General features: G+C 44.0%; 1 protein-coding gene and 1 pseudogene across 2 annotated transcripts in view; one reads left to right on the forward strand and one right to left on the reverse strand.

The window, feature by feature from the left end:
• LOC310775234 (protein sidekick-2-like) overlaps positions 1-13,211 on the reverse strand; it is a gene marked incomplete at both ends in the record, with an annotated part of 447,718 nt that overhangs the window by 33,620 nt on the left and 400,887 nt on the right. Inside the window, 5 exon segments of the mRNA XM_083635352.1 lie at positions 1,530-1,645; positions 2,033-2,134; positions 2,713-2,769; positions 4,343-4,478; positions 13,008-13,078. Coding sequence (XP_083491478.1) covers positions 1,530-1,645; positions 2,033-2,134; positions 2,713-2,769; positions 4,343-4,478; positions 13,008-13,078 — 482 coding nt within the window.
• On the forward strand, positions 9,216-11,544 carry LOC310774878 (CCR4-NOT transcription complex subunit 4 pseudogene; annotated as a pseudogene). The gene has a single exon. The product of its transcript is annotated as a CCR4-NOT transcription complex subunit 4 pseudogene (transcript).

The following is a 13,211-nucleotide window of genomic DNA, read 5'->3' on the forward strand; positions in this document are numbered from 1 at the left end:
CCCTGGACGTTACTAAGTGTGTGAGTGTTACCTTGTAGCCCTGGACGTTACTAAGTGTGTGCAACAGAGTGAGTGTTACCTTGTAGCCCTGGACGTTACTAAGTGTGTGCAACAGAGTGAGTGTTACCTTGTAGCCCTGGACGTTACTAAGTGTGTGCAACAGAGTGAGTGTTACCTTGTAGCCCTGGACGTTACTAAGTGTGCAACAGAGTGAATGTTTACCTTGTAGCCGTGGACGTTACTTAAGTGTGTGCAACAGAGTGAGTGTTACCTTGTAGCCCTGGACGTAGTGTGTGCAACAGAGTGAGTCTTACCTTGTAGCCCTGGACGTTACTAAGTGTGTGCAACAGAGTGAATGTTTACCTTGTAGCCCTGGACGTTACTAAGTGTGTGCAACAGAGTGAATGTTTACCTTGTAGCCCTGGACGTTACTAAGTGTGTGCAACAGAGTGAGTGTTACCTTGTAGCCCTGGACGTTACTAAGTGTGTGCAACAGAGTGAGTGTTACCTTGTAGCCCTGGACGTTACTAAGTGTGTGCAACAGAGTGAGTGTTACCTTGTAGCCCTGGACGTTACTAAGTGTGTGCAACAGAGTGAGTGTTACCTTGTAGCCCTGGACGTTACTAAGTGTGTGCAACAGAGTGAGTGTTACCTTGTAGCCCTGGACGTTACTAAGTGTGTGCAACAGAGTGAGTGTTACCTTGTAGCCCTGGACGTTACTAAGTGTGTGCAACAGAGTGAGTGTTACCTTGTAGCCCTGGACGTTACTAATTAGTGTGTGCAACAGAGTGAGTGTTACCTTGTAGCCCTGGACGTTACTAATTAGTGTGTGCAACAGAGTGAGTGTTACCTTGTAGCCCTGGACGTAGTGTGTGCAACAGAGTGAGTCTTACCTTGTAGCCCTGGACGTTACTAATTAGTGTGTGCAACAGAGTGAGTGTTACCTTGTAGCCCTGGACGTTACTAATTAGTGTGTGCAACAGAGTGAGTCTTACCTTATAGCCCTGGACGTAGTGTGTGCAACAGAGTGAGTGTTACCTTGTAGCCCTGGACGTTACTAATTAGTGTGTGCAACAGAGTGAGTCTTACCTTATAGCCCTGGACGTAGTGTGTGCAACAGAGTGAGTGTTACCTTATAGCTCTGGACGTAGTGTGTGCAACAGAGTGAGTGTTACCTTGTAGCCCTGGACGTAGTGTGTGCAACAGAGTGAGTGTTACCTTGTAGCCCTGGACGTAGTGTGTGCAACAGAGTGAGTGTTACCTTGTAGCCCTGGACGTTACTAAGTGTGTGCAACAGAGTGAGTGTTACCTTGTAGCCCTGGACGTAGTGTGTGCAACAGAGTGAGTGTTACCTTGTAGCCCTGGACGTTACTAAGTGTGTGCAACAGAGTGAGTGTTACCTTGTAGCCCTGGACGTAGTGTGTGCAACAGAGTGAGTGTTACCTTGTAGCCCTGGACGTAGTGTGTGCAACAGAGTGAGTGTTACCTTGTAGCCCTGGACGTAGTGTGTGCAACAGAGTGAGTGTTACCTTGTAGCCCTGGATGTCGCCATTCTGGGCGTTCACGGGTGGAGGGTCCCAGGTCACATCCAGCTGGGTTGCTGTTGCTGACTGAATGGCCACATTCTGGGGGGGCGCTGTGGGCACTGTGGGAGGCCATCACACACATTAAGCTTACATTAATGGACGTGGAAATGTCTCTGCGTGAGGCGAGTGTTTATTTTAATTTCTGCCGTCACTCCTCTGTGTGTGGGCAGGTACTGCTGCTACGGGCTAACGCAGAGACAACAAATGGGAAATGATCCTCCTAAGCTCTTCAACCTACACAATCAAAACCGTGATATTCAAGAAAGACAGATTACACCCCGAACGCTTCTAAAGGGGATCGTTTCAATACACAACGTGCCAAGAGTGGCTATGCAAAAGCCTCATTGTCTTGCATTGAGGGTGGTCAAATCCTTGAGCATTTTGCGACTGTGTTGACTGAAAATGACAGGAAAAGCACCATGGTTAAATGGTGCCAGCATACATACCTGCCTCTCCCACAAACACCTCCTGTGGTGTGCTGGCTGGCCCCTCGCCCACTGCATTATACACACTCATGCGTATCTCGTAGCGTTTGTGTTTGCTCAGCTCTGCAGGAGGATGAAACAATTAGGAGTGCATGATACAGTATTTCACACAAAAGATGCTGCTTGTATTGTAAGCTCCACGTCTAAGACCTTGTAATTTATATGAGGCTGTAATGACAGGGTTGTCGAGGGCTGCGGTGCAGAGGTACAGGAGAACTATGTGGCCATCTGCTTTTGTAGTGCTTATCAAAATAAATTGACACACATAAGCCAAACAGTACGTTGAACTAGGGAGGCTGCTGTGTACTCAGGGTCCCAACATGCCTCCTTTCAGACTGCTTCTCTTGGCTTTAGCAGAAGTCTCTCTGTGAACGCGCTGTGAGTGTAAGCAACCAAAGCTCCATTTGTTTTGCTTCACTCAAATGACACTGTGCTCTTCCTGTAGCACTCTAGGCAGCTGGCTACACCAGACATATGGTGAGATGAAACGTACAGATGACTTCATTAGCTTAATTAGATTGGGGAGTACATACACTACGAGTGTGCGTGAGCGTTTGTGTGCCTGGTGGATGAGTGTACATACTGTAAGCTGACATTCACACAAGAGGTTGGGTGAGAGTGTGTGCACGAGTCAAACTTACTGTCCAGCTCGTACTGGGTCATAGTTGAATCGCTCAGATTCCGGATGCTGTAGGGAGCTGTGCGTGTGCGTGCGTGCGTGCGTGCGTGTGTGTGTGCGTGTGTGCGTGTATGTGTGCGCGTGTGTGCGTGTGCGCGTGTGTGTGTGCGTGTGTGTGTGTGTGCGCATGCATGCATGTGTGGAGGGAAAAGAAGAGGGAGGTAGTGGAGAGACAATTCATCGCATTAGTGCCAATATTGAAGTAGTTGAGAAGTGCATTGCTGCTGTCATGAGTGATCATAGCTCTGAGACCTGGAATGACTCGACTGGAGTGAAATGATAGCAGGCTATATGTTAAAACAGAGCAGTAGAAACAGAGTGGCTGGTGAGTAAAGGTAATAACAAGCTGTGTCCGACAGCTACTAATCACACGATGAAAGCTTTTGGCTGGGAAGTGTGAAGAGCAGCCGGGAAATCACCAGAGCTGTTCACACCTGGAAGGATGAATGATGAAAAGTGATGGAGAGCAGCAAGGCTACAGTGTGTGTCAAACCAATGGAGCTATTATTACAAGTGGGATATTTCCCCCAAAATATATCATTATCAACTTAATTTAAATAACAGCCATTAGCAATACTCTGTGAAGCTTTGTGAGCTGCTCTTTAATAACATTGTTTACAATATCCTCTCACTGCTAACTTGATGAGTAAATTAACAGTTGTACATGTGTCAAACTCAAGGCCCGGGGGCCAAATCCGGCTCGGCACCTCAATTTATGTAGCCCGGAGCGAGCAAAGAATACAATTGGTGCAATACAATTTCTAATTCTAATTAGTTCTAATAGTTGCAGGCTACTATAGTTGTCTGTTTGCCAATACTTTTCCTATAATTCTACTTTCAGAGCTAGTTATTAATTATCAAGTTATTACTAAAAACTAATAATAATAGAGCTCAACAGTCATGTGACTTTCCGTGACATTTGCTGCCCCGGAAGAGAGTTCCCCATTCATTTTCTCCATAGACATTTCGAAAAATCCTTATATAATGAGTTTTAAGGCTGGAACAAAGCCAAACCGTGACCTACTGAATGGTGAGTGACCATAAAACATTTCACTTGGCGCAAAAACAAATAATAAAAACGTGGGGATTCTTCTTCTTTTTTATTTCCCCCCCGTTGTTATTTTTAGTTTTTGCTCCAAGTGAAATGTTTTATGGTCACTCAGTAGGTCACGGGTTGGCTTTGTTCCAGCCTTAAAACTCGTTATATAAGGATTTTTCGAAATGTCTATGGAGGAAATGAATGGGGAACTCTCTTCCGGGGCAGCAAACGTCACGGAAAGTCACGTGACTGTCGAGCTCTATTGAATCAGAAGCAATTATGTCACAGGACAACAAGTAGACTAGATGCATTTATATCGTGTTACATTTATAACCGGCTCTTTGAGGGCAACCATAATGCTAATGTGGCCCGGGATGAAATTTAGTTTGACACCGTCAAAATGGATCACTGTGGCTTGTAATGGCACCAGTCATTTGTTTTGCTTGCATTGGAACGGGCCATCAAAGTCTATATGAGGAACATCTTAATGTAACCTGTTGAATTATGAATATCTAATAAAGTGGTCATATTAGTTGCAGTTGCTGTTCCTCACCGGTGAGCTCGGCCCACGTAGTGGAGGGACTGTTGACGGTACGGACAGAGTAACTGCGGAGACGGTCATACAGGAGCTCCCGGTATCGGATCCGAAAGCCCAGTAGGATTCCGTTAATTTTTTCCTCGGAGGGGGGCTGCAAGGGAAAACGCAAGAAGTTAAGTTTATATCTAACATAGCAGATCTCAACTGAACTGAAGTTAAGTTCATATCTAACATAGCAGATCTCAACTGAACTGAAGTTAAGTTCATATCTAACATAGCAGATCTCAACTGACCTGAAGTTAAGTTCATATCTAACATAGCAGATCTCAACTGAACTGAAGTTAATATCTAACATAGCAGATCTCAACTGAACTGAAGTTAAGTTCATATCTAACAGCAGATCTCAACTGAACTGAGCCACAGAAACAGCTTAGAAATGGACCACCTATTCCTGTACTTTCTTAACCTTTGTTTCAGTCTGGTGCCTCTTTGTCTTTCAAGGTAATATGGCTAATGTTACTTTCTGGACGCATATGGATGCACTCCTCCCATTAGACTTTAAAACAGGTACTAAAATTTGTATTTTGAATTCTGGACCCAAGATGGCCGACACTCAGCTTCACTCTAGCTTAAGAAATGAGTCCACTAACAGCCTGTGAAAGACAGTAATATCAGCCGTGGACAAAAAGGGCACTTGGACAAGGAGCAAAGGGGTAGATGCTTGAACACCCTCTGCCTCCTGCCTCCCACCACCCCTCACGTCCCTGGTCCTCCAGATAGACGTTAACATGGACTAAAAAGTTGTGTTTTGAATTCGGGAGTCAAGATGGCCGACATTCCGTGACTGGAACCCATGTGACATCAAGCTGTCTCACAGTTGCCATGCCTTTATTAGACTGTGTCTTGTTTTATGTCTACCTTTTTGTTTCAGCTCTAGTCTGCCTCAGATCTCTGCTGCTTTATTTGAGTATCAAATGTTTCAAAAGTGGGAAATCAAGCACATAGCCTCGAAATACACACAGAAACAGAAATACATAATTGATATGGTTAAATTCAAGATTTCACAATTGATAAGATTGAAGATTTTCATTTTAATAGCCATAGTGTGTAATCATAATCATAATGCAGGGTAGGTACATCAGTAGCAGAAGATAGACAAAACAAGCACGAATTCGCTTTAAGGCAGCTGTTACTGATGACATCACTGATGATGTCGAGCAATTGTGATGTCACCAGTGATGTCACTCAAGCAATTGTGATGTCATTGGAGATGTCATCAGTCATGTCACAAGCAATTGTGATGTCATCGGTGATGATGTCATCAGTGAGTGATAAATCACTGATGATGTCACAATGGCTCTGTGCAGAGTCCCGACATCTCCATTCACTCCAATGGACCAGTTTTTTTACTCTCGAGTTCCAGGAAGTAAGGTCCTGGATTAAGCAGCACTGTCGAGTTGCAGCAAAATAGACAGGTTGTGTTGTACTCTGAAAGGGTTTTCTACGGTGGCCCTGAAGTGCAAAACAACGACATTAACCAAAACACAACCACATTAACCAAAACACAACACATTAACCAAAGCACAACCACATTAACCACAACACAACACATTAACCACAACACAACACATTAACCACAACACAACACATTAACCACAACACAACACATTAACCACAACACAACACATTAACCAAAACACAACACATTAACCAAAGCACAACCACATTAACCACAACACAACACATTAACCACAACACAACACATTAACCACAACACAACACATTAACCACAACACAACACATTAACCACAACACATTAACCACAACACAACACATGAACCACAACACAACACATTAACCAAAACACAACCACATTAACCAAAACACAACCACATTAACCAAAACACAACGACATTAACCAAACCACAACGACATTAACCAAACTTTTTTTTTTTAAACCTTTTTTTTTTTTTTTCTTAAAGCAGCTACGAGCAACTTTTTCGATTGTTATTAAACAGTATAAATTTAATATCAATGCATCACATCTTACCTCTAATAGTCGACGAGACCAAAGCCGCGTGTATCTGAGATTGCTCCCTTAGGTGATTATTAAGTCTATAGTCTGTCTAAACTCGCGTCAACAGGGGGCTCTCTAGAGCGACCGGACCGGGTAACCCGGAAGTGAAACGCGGAAGTGAAACCAGGAAGTGAAACGCAGCTGCCTTCTTACGCCATTTGCGCTGCCTAGCAACATAACATAAACAATGTGAATGCCACGCATACTCGCGGGAACATCTCTCGTTATATTCTAACAGGTTTTTTGGAAGTTATTTTGTGGTTATGGCCGAAGTGGCTGCTGCAAACCGTTTCATTTCACTTCCTGATCTGCCCTGGCTACAGACACACTAACACTGGCCGATTCACTCGGGCTTCAAGCGAGACTAATCTGCGTTGGTATCGTCGACTATTAGAGGTAAGATGTGATGCATTGATATTAAATTTATACTGTTTAATAACAATCGAAAAAGTTGCTCGTAGCTGCTTTAACCCAACTTTTTTTTTTTTTTTTTTTTTTTTACCAAATTTTTTTTTTTTTTTTAACCAAACTTTTTTTTTAACTTTTTTTTTTTTTTTTTTTACAATTTATTTAGACTTTTCATTTACAACTGTAAGGCAATCATCACAAGTGTATACAACTTCGACAAGCATGAACAGACACATGGCAGCACATTCACACATAATACAGGACAGACAGGGGGAAACACAAAAATAAAAAAATTAAAATACAATTTAAAATAAAAAAACATAAGATGGCTAGAGACTTATTAAAGATAAATAGAGGTCTTTGGCAAAATTCGATTTAATTAATTTCAGGGACTTCATGTAGAGTTGGGTTTCATTAAAGTAGCAGGTAAAGATGGGTGGAGTTTTGATAAATTTGGCCTTATGAATAAAGAATTTAGCTAAGAGTAGTAACACATTGATCATTAGGTCAAATTTTTTGTCTTGTTTATTTGCTTATTCGTTTCCTACTGCTCATGTCGTCCTAGCAGGAGCTCATTTAGAGGCAACGCTGGTAGCTAGAGGGGCTCTCTGGCTCCCATTATTAGTGAACGTGGGTTAGTGCCGGCCCATAGTTTGGAGTGGTCCTGTTTAAATTGTGTGCAGTGGTTTGCTGTGCACCTTGTTGATGGCCCTACATTTTTATACTGTTCTATAGTGTGCAGTGGGTTGCCGTGCTTTTTACTGTGTGCAGTGTTCTGATAGGCTGTGCCATCCTGATCCACGTGCAGTACTGGCTATTGGGAGGAAGGGGGGCCGCTGGGCTTACTGGGAGTTGACCTCTGGGTGGGGACTTTTGCTGGGGTGTTTTAATGAATTAGTGTCTTAATAAAATCTATATGATTGTACCGTTATCTGTTTCCAGTTGCATTCTCTTCATCTGACCGGGAAAAAGAAGGTGGTGGCAGCATTACGCTATCTTTACAAACTTAACAAACCAGGTTTATTACAATAGTATTGTTTTTGGTGTAATATTAGAAGACAAAAAATTGGACCTAATGATCAATGTGTTACTAATCTTAGCTAAATTCTTTATTCATAAAGCCAAATTTATCAAAACTCCACCCATCTTTACCTGCTACTTTAATGAAACCCAACTCTACATGAAGTCCCTGAAATTAATTAAATCGAATTTTGCCAAAGACCTCTATTTATCTTTAATAAGTCTCTAGCCATCTTATGTTTTTTTTATTTTAAATTGTATTTTTTTTTATTTTTGTGTTTCCCCCTGTCTGTCCTGTATTATGTGTGAATGTGCTGCCATGTGTCTGTTCATGCTTGTCGAAGTTGTATACACTTGTGATGATTGCCTTACAGTTGTAAATGAAAAGTCTAAATAAATTGTAAAAAAAAAAAAAAAAAGTAAAAAAAAAAAGTAAAAAAAAAAGTTTGGTTAAAAAAAAAAAAAAAAAAATTGGTTAAAAAAATAAAAAATAAAAGTTGGGTAAAAAAAAAAAAGTTTGGTTAAAAAAAAAAAAAAAAAAATTGGTTTAAGAAAAAAAAAAAAAAGTAAAAAAAAAAAGTTTGGTTAATGTCGTTGTGGTTTGGTTAATGTCGTTGTGTTTTGGTTAATGTGGTTGTGTTTTGGTTAATGTGGTTGTGTTTTGGTTAATGTGTTGTGTTGTGGTTAATGTGTTGTGTTGTGGTTAATGTGTTGTGTTGTGGTTAATGTGTTGTGTTGTGGTTAATGTGTTGTGTTGTGGTTAATGTGTTGTGTTGTGGTTAATGTGTTGTGTTGTGGTTAATGTGGTTGTGCTTTGGTTAATGTGTTGTGTTTTGGTTAATGTGTTGTGTTGTGGTTAATGTGTTGTGTTGTGGTTAATGTGTTGTGGTTAATGTGTTGTGTTGTGGTTAATGTGTTGTGTTGTGGTTAATGTGTTGTGTTGTGGTTAATGTGGTTGTGCTTTGGTTAATGTGTTGTGTTTTGGTTAATGTGGTTGTGTTTTGGTTAATGTCGTTGTTTTGCACTTCAGGGCCACCGTAGTTTTCCCCCCCTTGAAATTGTCAAAAAGGATTTATGACATCACTGATGATGTCAGACATTGTGACATCATTCAGTGATGTCATAAATCACTGATGATGTCACTTATGCTATGGTGATGATGTCATCAGTGATGTCACTCGAGCAATTGTGATGTCATCGATGATGTCACCGGCCCCTTAGCTAAATACAGACTGGTTCTGTCATCTGCCATCAGAAGAAGAGATTCGAAGAAGATTCCCCATCTGTGAGAGGCAGCAAGGCATCCATTCTGCCGGAAAGCCATTAGAGGAAGAAGAACAAAGAAAAGAGCAGCTACAACACACACCCATGCCGTGTCATAGGATGTCCCACAGCCCTGAGATTAAGGACGATCCCATGAAGTGCCCCCTGTGCATGGAGCCGCTGGATATTGATGACAGCAACTTCTTCCCCTGCACCTGCGGCTACCAGATATGTCGCTTCTGCTGGCACCACATCTGCACACAGGAGAACGGCCTCTGCCCTGCCTGCAGAAAGCGCTACCCAGAGGACCCTGCTGTGTACAAGCCCATGTCACAGGAGATGACCCAAAGGATGACAAATAAGAAGAAGCAGAAGCAGAAAGAGAAAGAGAAGAAGCAGAAGGTGATGGAAAACCGAAAGCATCTAGCAGGTCTCAGAGTGGTCCAGAGAAACCTGGTGTTTGTTTTGGGTATGTCACCATGGCTTGCCGACCCCGAGATCCTAAAAAGGCACTTTGGGAAATTTGGGAAAATCCATAAAGTGATCATCAACAACAGCACATCTTATGCAGGTTCACATTGGCCAAATGCCAGCGCATATGTCACTTACATCCACTCTGAAGATGCTCTCACAGCAATACAGTGTATGAATAATGTGGTTGTTGATGGTAGAACACTCAAGGTTTATTTAGGCACAACTAAACACTGCAGTTACTTCCTCAAAGGTATGCTGTGTCCCAAAGCAGATTGTATGTTTCTACATGCTGAGGGGGACAAAGCGGCTAGCTTTACTAAAGAGGATATACAGGCAGGGAAACACAGAAGGTGTGAGCACAAATTTCTCCAAGACCTCTATGAAATGAACCCTAGCTGTGGACAACCTCCAGCATGTGCAGCAGAAAAGTCAAAGAGTGACTCAACACAGATAATCAACAACGGAAATGCTAAACACAGGTGGCGGGCACTTGCGGGGCATAGCAAACTAGCCAATGGGCTCTCAGAAGACTGCAAGTCCCCTCCACTGCCAGACTGCTATCAAGAAGTTATGACTTCAGATGGGCTAGATGCAGAGCTGGCTCCTGGCCAGGGTACTGCCCTGTCCCCCTTCGTCTCTAACTGTGACAACAGTCGCAGTGACAAGCCTCCAGAATCGACCAGTCTGGTAAATGGAGAGACTTTACAACATATTCACAAAAGTGACTCCCCCTGCGCCCCCCCGGGCTTAACCAACCCCAGCCTGGTGGTGTCCATGCTTGTGGCAGCCCTCACAGACCATTCACCCTTTATGGGCGTGGCAGCAGAGTCCCAGCCAGTCTTTTCAGACAACAGCAATTTCCGACATCCAAACCATCTCCCTGCTGGCCGGCTGTCCCCCTTCCTCAGCTCCCCCCGTGGTGCCTCTGACTGGCCCATGACGCCTGAATCACAGAGCTTCTTCACATCTGACACAATACCAGTGTCTTCCTCCACAATGACAGCCTTTGGTTTTTGCTCATCCACCAAACAGGAGGATGATGACTTGGGCTTTGACCCATGCAACGTCTCCCTTAACGCCTTGGCCGACCTGATAGACAAGGAGCTCTCGGTGCAGTATCAGACCCCCTTGACCCCAGGGTTCCTCTCTCACGGGTCCCACCACGACATCTACAGCTCCTGCCTCCCCGGCAGTCACAACAGCCAGGCCAGTCATCAGCAGCAAGCCGCCAGACACTCCTGGATGAGTGTCCCCACACGCAATAACCTCACACACTTGAACCACTCAGCCAGTGCTGCCTCACACCTGGATCTGCACCCTCAGCACAACACGGGACTGGGAGGGATCCCCATCTCAGAGAACAGTGGCTCCATAGATGGCTTAAAGGTGAAAGAGTGGCAGGATGGTCTGAGAGTTCTCCCCTCCAATATTAATATCAACTTCAGGTGCCTCCCAAACTCCTCTTCATCCTCCTCATCCTCCAATAATGTTAACCACATCAGTGGACCGGTAAGGCTAGCGGGCATCTCACACAGTCTCAGGTGGGACAACGTGACCAGTTGGATGGACCCTGCTATCACATGCATGCCTGCCTCAGCGGCCAGCAGTTTAGACTGTCTCCAGGATGGCAAGCAGCCACACTGCATCAAGTCCCTGCAGGCGCTCACAGAGATTAGCAGCCCAGCCAGCTCCACGGTGCCCACTCACCAGCCCTTCCACAGCGGCCTCCTCGACGGCCACCTCCCCCTCCACCACAGAGCCGCTGGCGGCTGGGCTCCCTACCTGCCCTCCCCCCACAGCCAGCCAGTTCCTCTCCCCTCCCGCAGGCTTCCAGACAGCCTTCAGACCTCCAGGCCAGCCTGCCACAGAGCTGCTACAGAGTGCCGCCACTGAACACAGACTACAGCAGAGACTCCATCCATTCCCACTACCATCTTATACCCACTCATCCTATACCCCCAATACCTACATCTGAGTATGTGCAGAACTTGCCCTGACTGCACCTTCTAGTTAGAATGGGTACTAGTTTACCTAATTTGATTTGTATTGTATTGTGTGTGTGTGGGTGCCCCCCCCCCCCCCCCTCTTTCTTTCACTGTTGCCTTACACGTACATCTGAGTACGTATTACTGTTTTTGAAATGATCTACTAGTGACTTGCAACTATATCTTGTGGAGCCCTTGCATAAGAATGTCCCCCGTATGTAGTCATAGAGCGGAGTGACAATAAATATCTTGAATCTTGAATACACACTAGAACATGCTTTCTTCTTTTTTCTCATCCTCTCTTTGTCTACTCTGAAAGGCGTATTTGTTTTTGTCTTTGTTTGTGGCACACAAGTTATCTGTCCCCTCTACCATCACCACTCCTTAGACCTAGTTCTAATTAGACCTAGTTCTAAGCTTAGACCTAGTTCTAATTAGACCTAGTTCTAAGCTTAGACCTAGTTAGTTCTAAGGAGTGTAAGGTTGTCAGGTTGAGATAACCGATCGCATAGCTTACTGTTATGAAGAGCACAAAAGTGGGAGGAGTCAGTGGTGACACTGGTGATTTTTTTTTAATTAATATAATGTTTTGCTAAAGTGAGGTCTTTTTAAATAACTAATTATTAAGCATTAGCAAAACATGTTTTTTTGTAAGTTGAAGTCATGATTTAGCCTGGCTAGTCACAATGATTACTTTTGAGAAATGAAGAAAGCTGTGAATGCGCTCTTGAAGCTTTGCCCCAATGACCCTCATCCTCCCCACTTCAACAGGAGACTGTAGTGAAACGGTGAACAAATGATTTTCTTTGTATGCTTCTCCAGTGTAATATTACATTTGATCACCATATTTTCTTTGTCTTTTACCTGGCGACAATAGAGAGACGATTTGTAATTGAGGGAAAAAAAAAATCTCCACACAGACTGAGCTCATCCACAGGTGAGTCATAAGGAGAAATCCCCCATGGTTAAACAAGAGACGACAGGCCCAGAGGGGAGAAACAAGTACCTCTCTGTCCCTATAAACTCAACAAGAGTTCTCATAAAACACAGATTGTGGCTCAGGGCCTCCTATTTTCCCTTCATGACCTGTTAATTCAGGTGTGAGTGTGGCAGAGTGTGTGTGTGTGTGTGTGTGTGTGTGTGTGTGTGTGTGTGTGTGTGTGTGTGTGTGTGTGTGTGTGTGTGTGTGTGTGTGTGTGTGTGTGTGTGTGTGTGTGTGTGTGTGTGTGTGTGTGTGTGTGTGTGTGTGTGTGTGTGTGTGTGCGTGTGAGACAGGCAGAGAGAGCGAGAGAGAGAGAGAAGAGGGTGTGCATTGAAAGTGTGTTGCATCCAGTATAAGTATACCCTATGTACTGTCTGGTCTCTCATTAGGGCCCACTTTCTAAGAGCTGCCTGGGTTTCAATACAGAGCGAATCAGACAAAGGCTGAGCCAATTACAGCGTGTCTTCTTACCTGCCAGCGGATCAGCACTGATGTTGTTGTGTGTGGCGTGACAGAGAGGATTGTGGGCGCTTGGTCAGGCGCTGAGGAGATAAAAGTGAGGTGAATTAGTGAAATTGAGCTGAAAATGGGCACGATTCACGGAGGCAAACAGAGCCATGTGCAGTGGCATTCACAGGCCATAAACACAACACAGGCAGCATAAAACGGCCGCTG

The sequence above is a fragment of the Poromitra crassiceps genome (assembly GCF_964638095.1).
Source record: "Poromitra crassiceps genome assembly, chromosome: 4".
NCBI lineage: Eukaryota > Metazoa > Chordata > Actinopteri > Beryciformes > Melamphaidae > Poromitra > Poromitra crassiceps.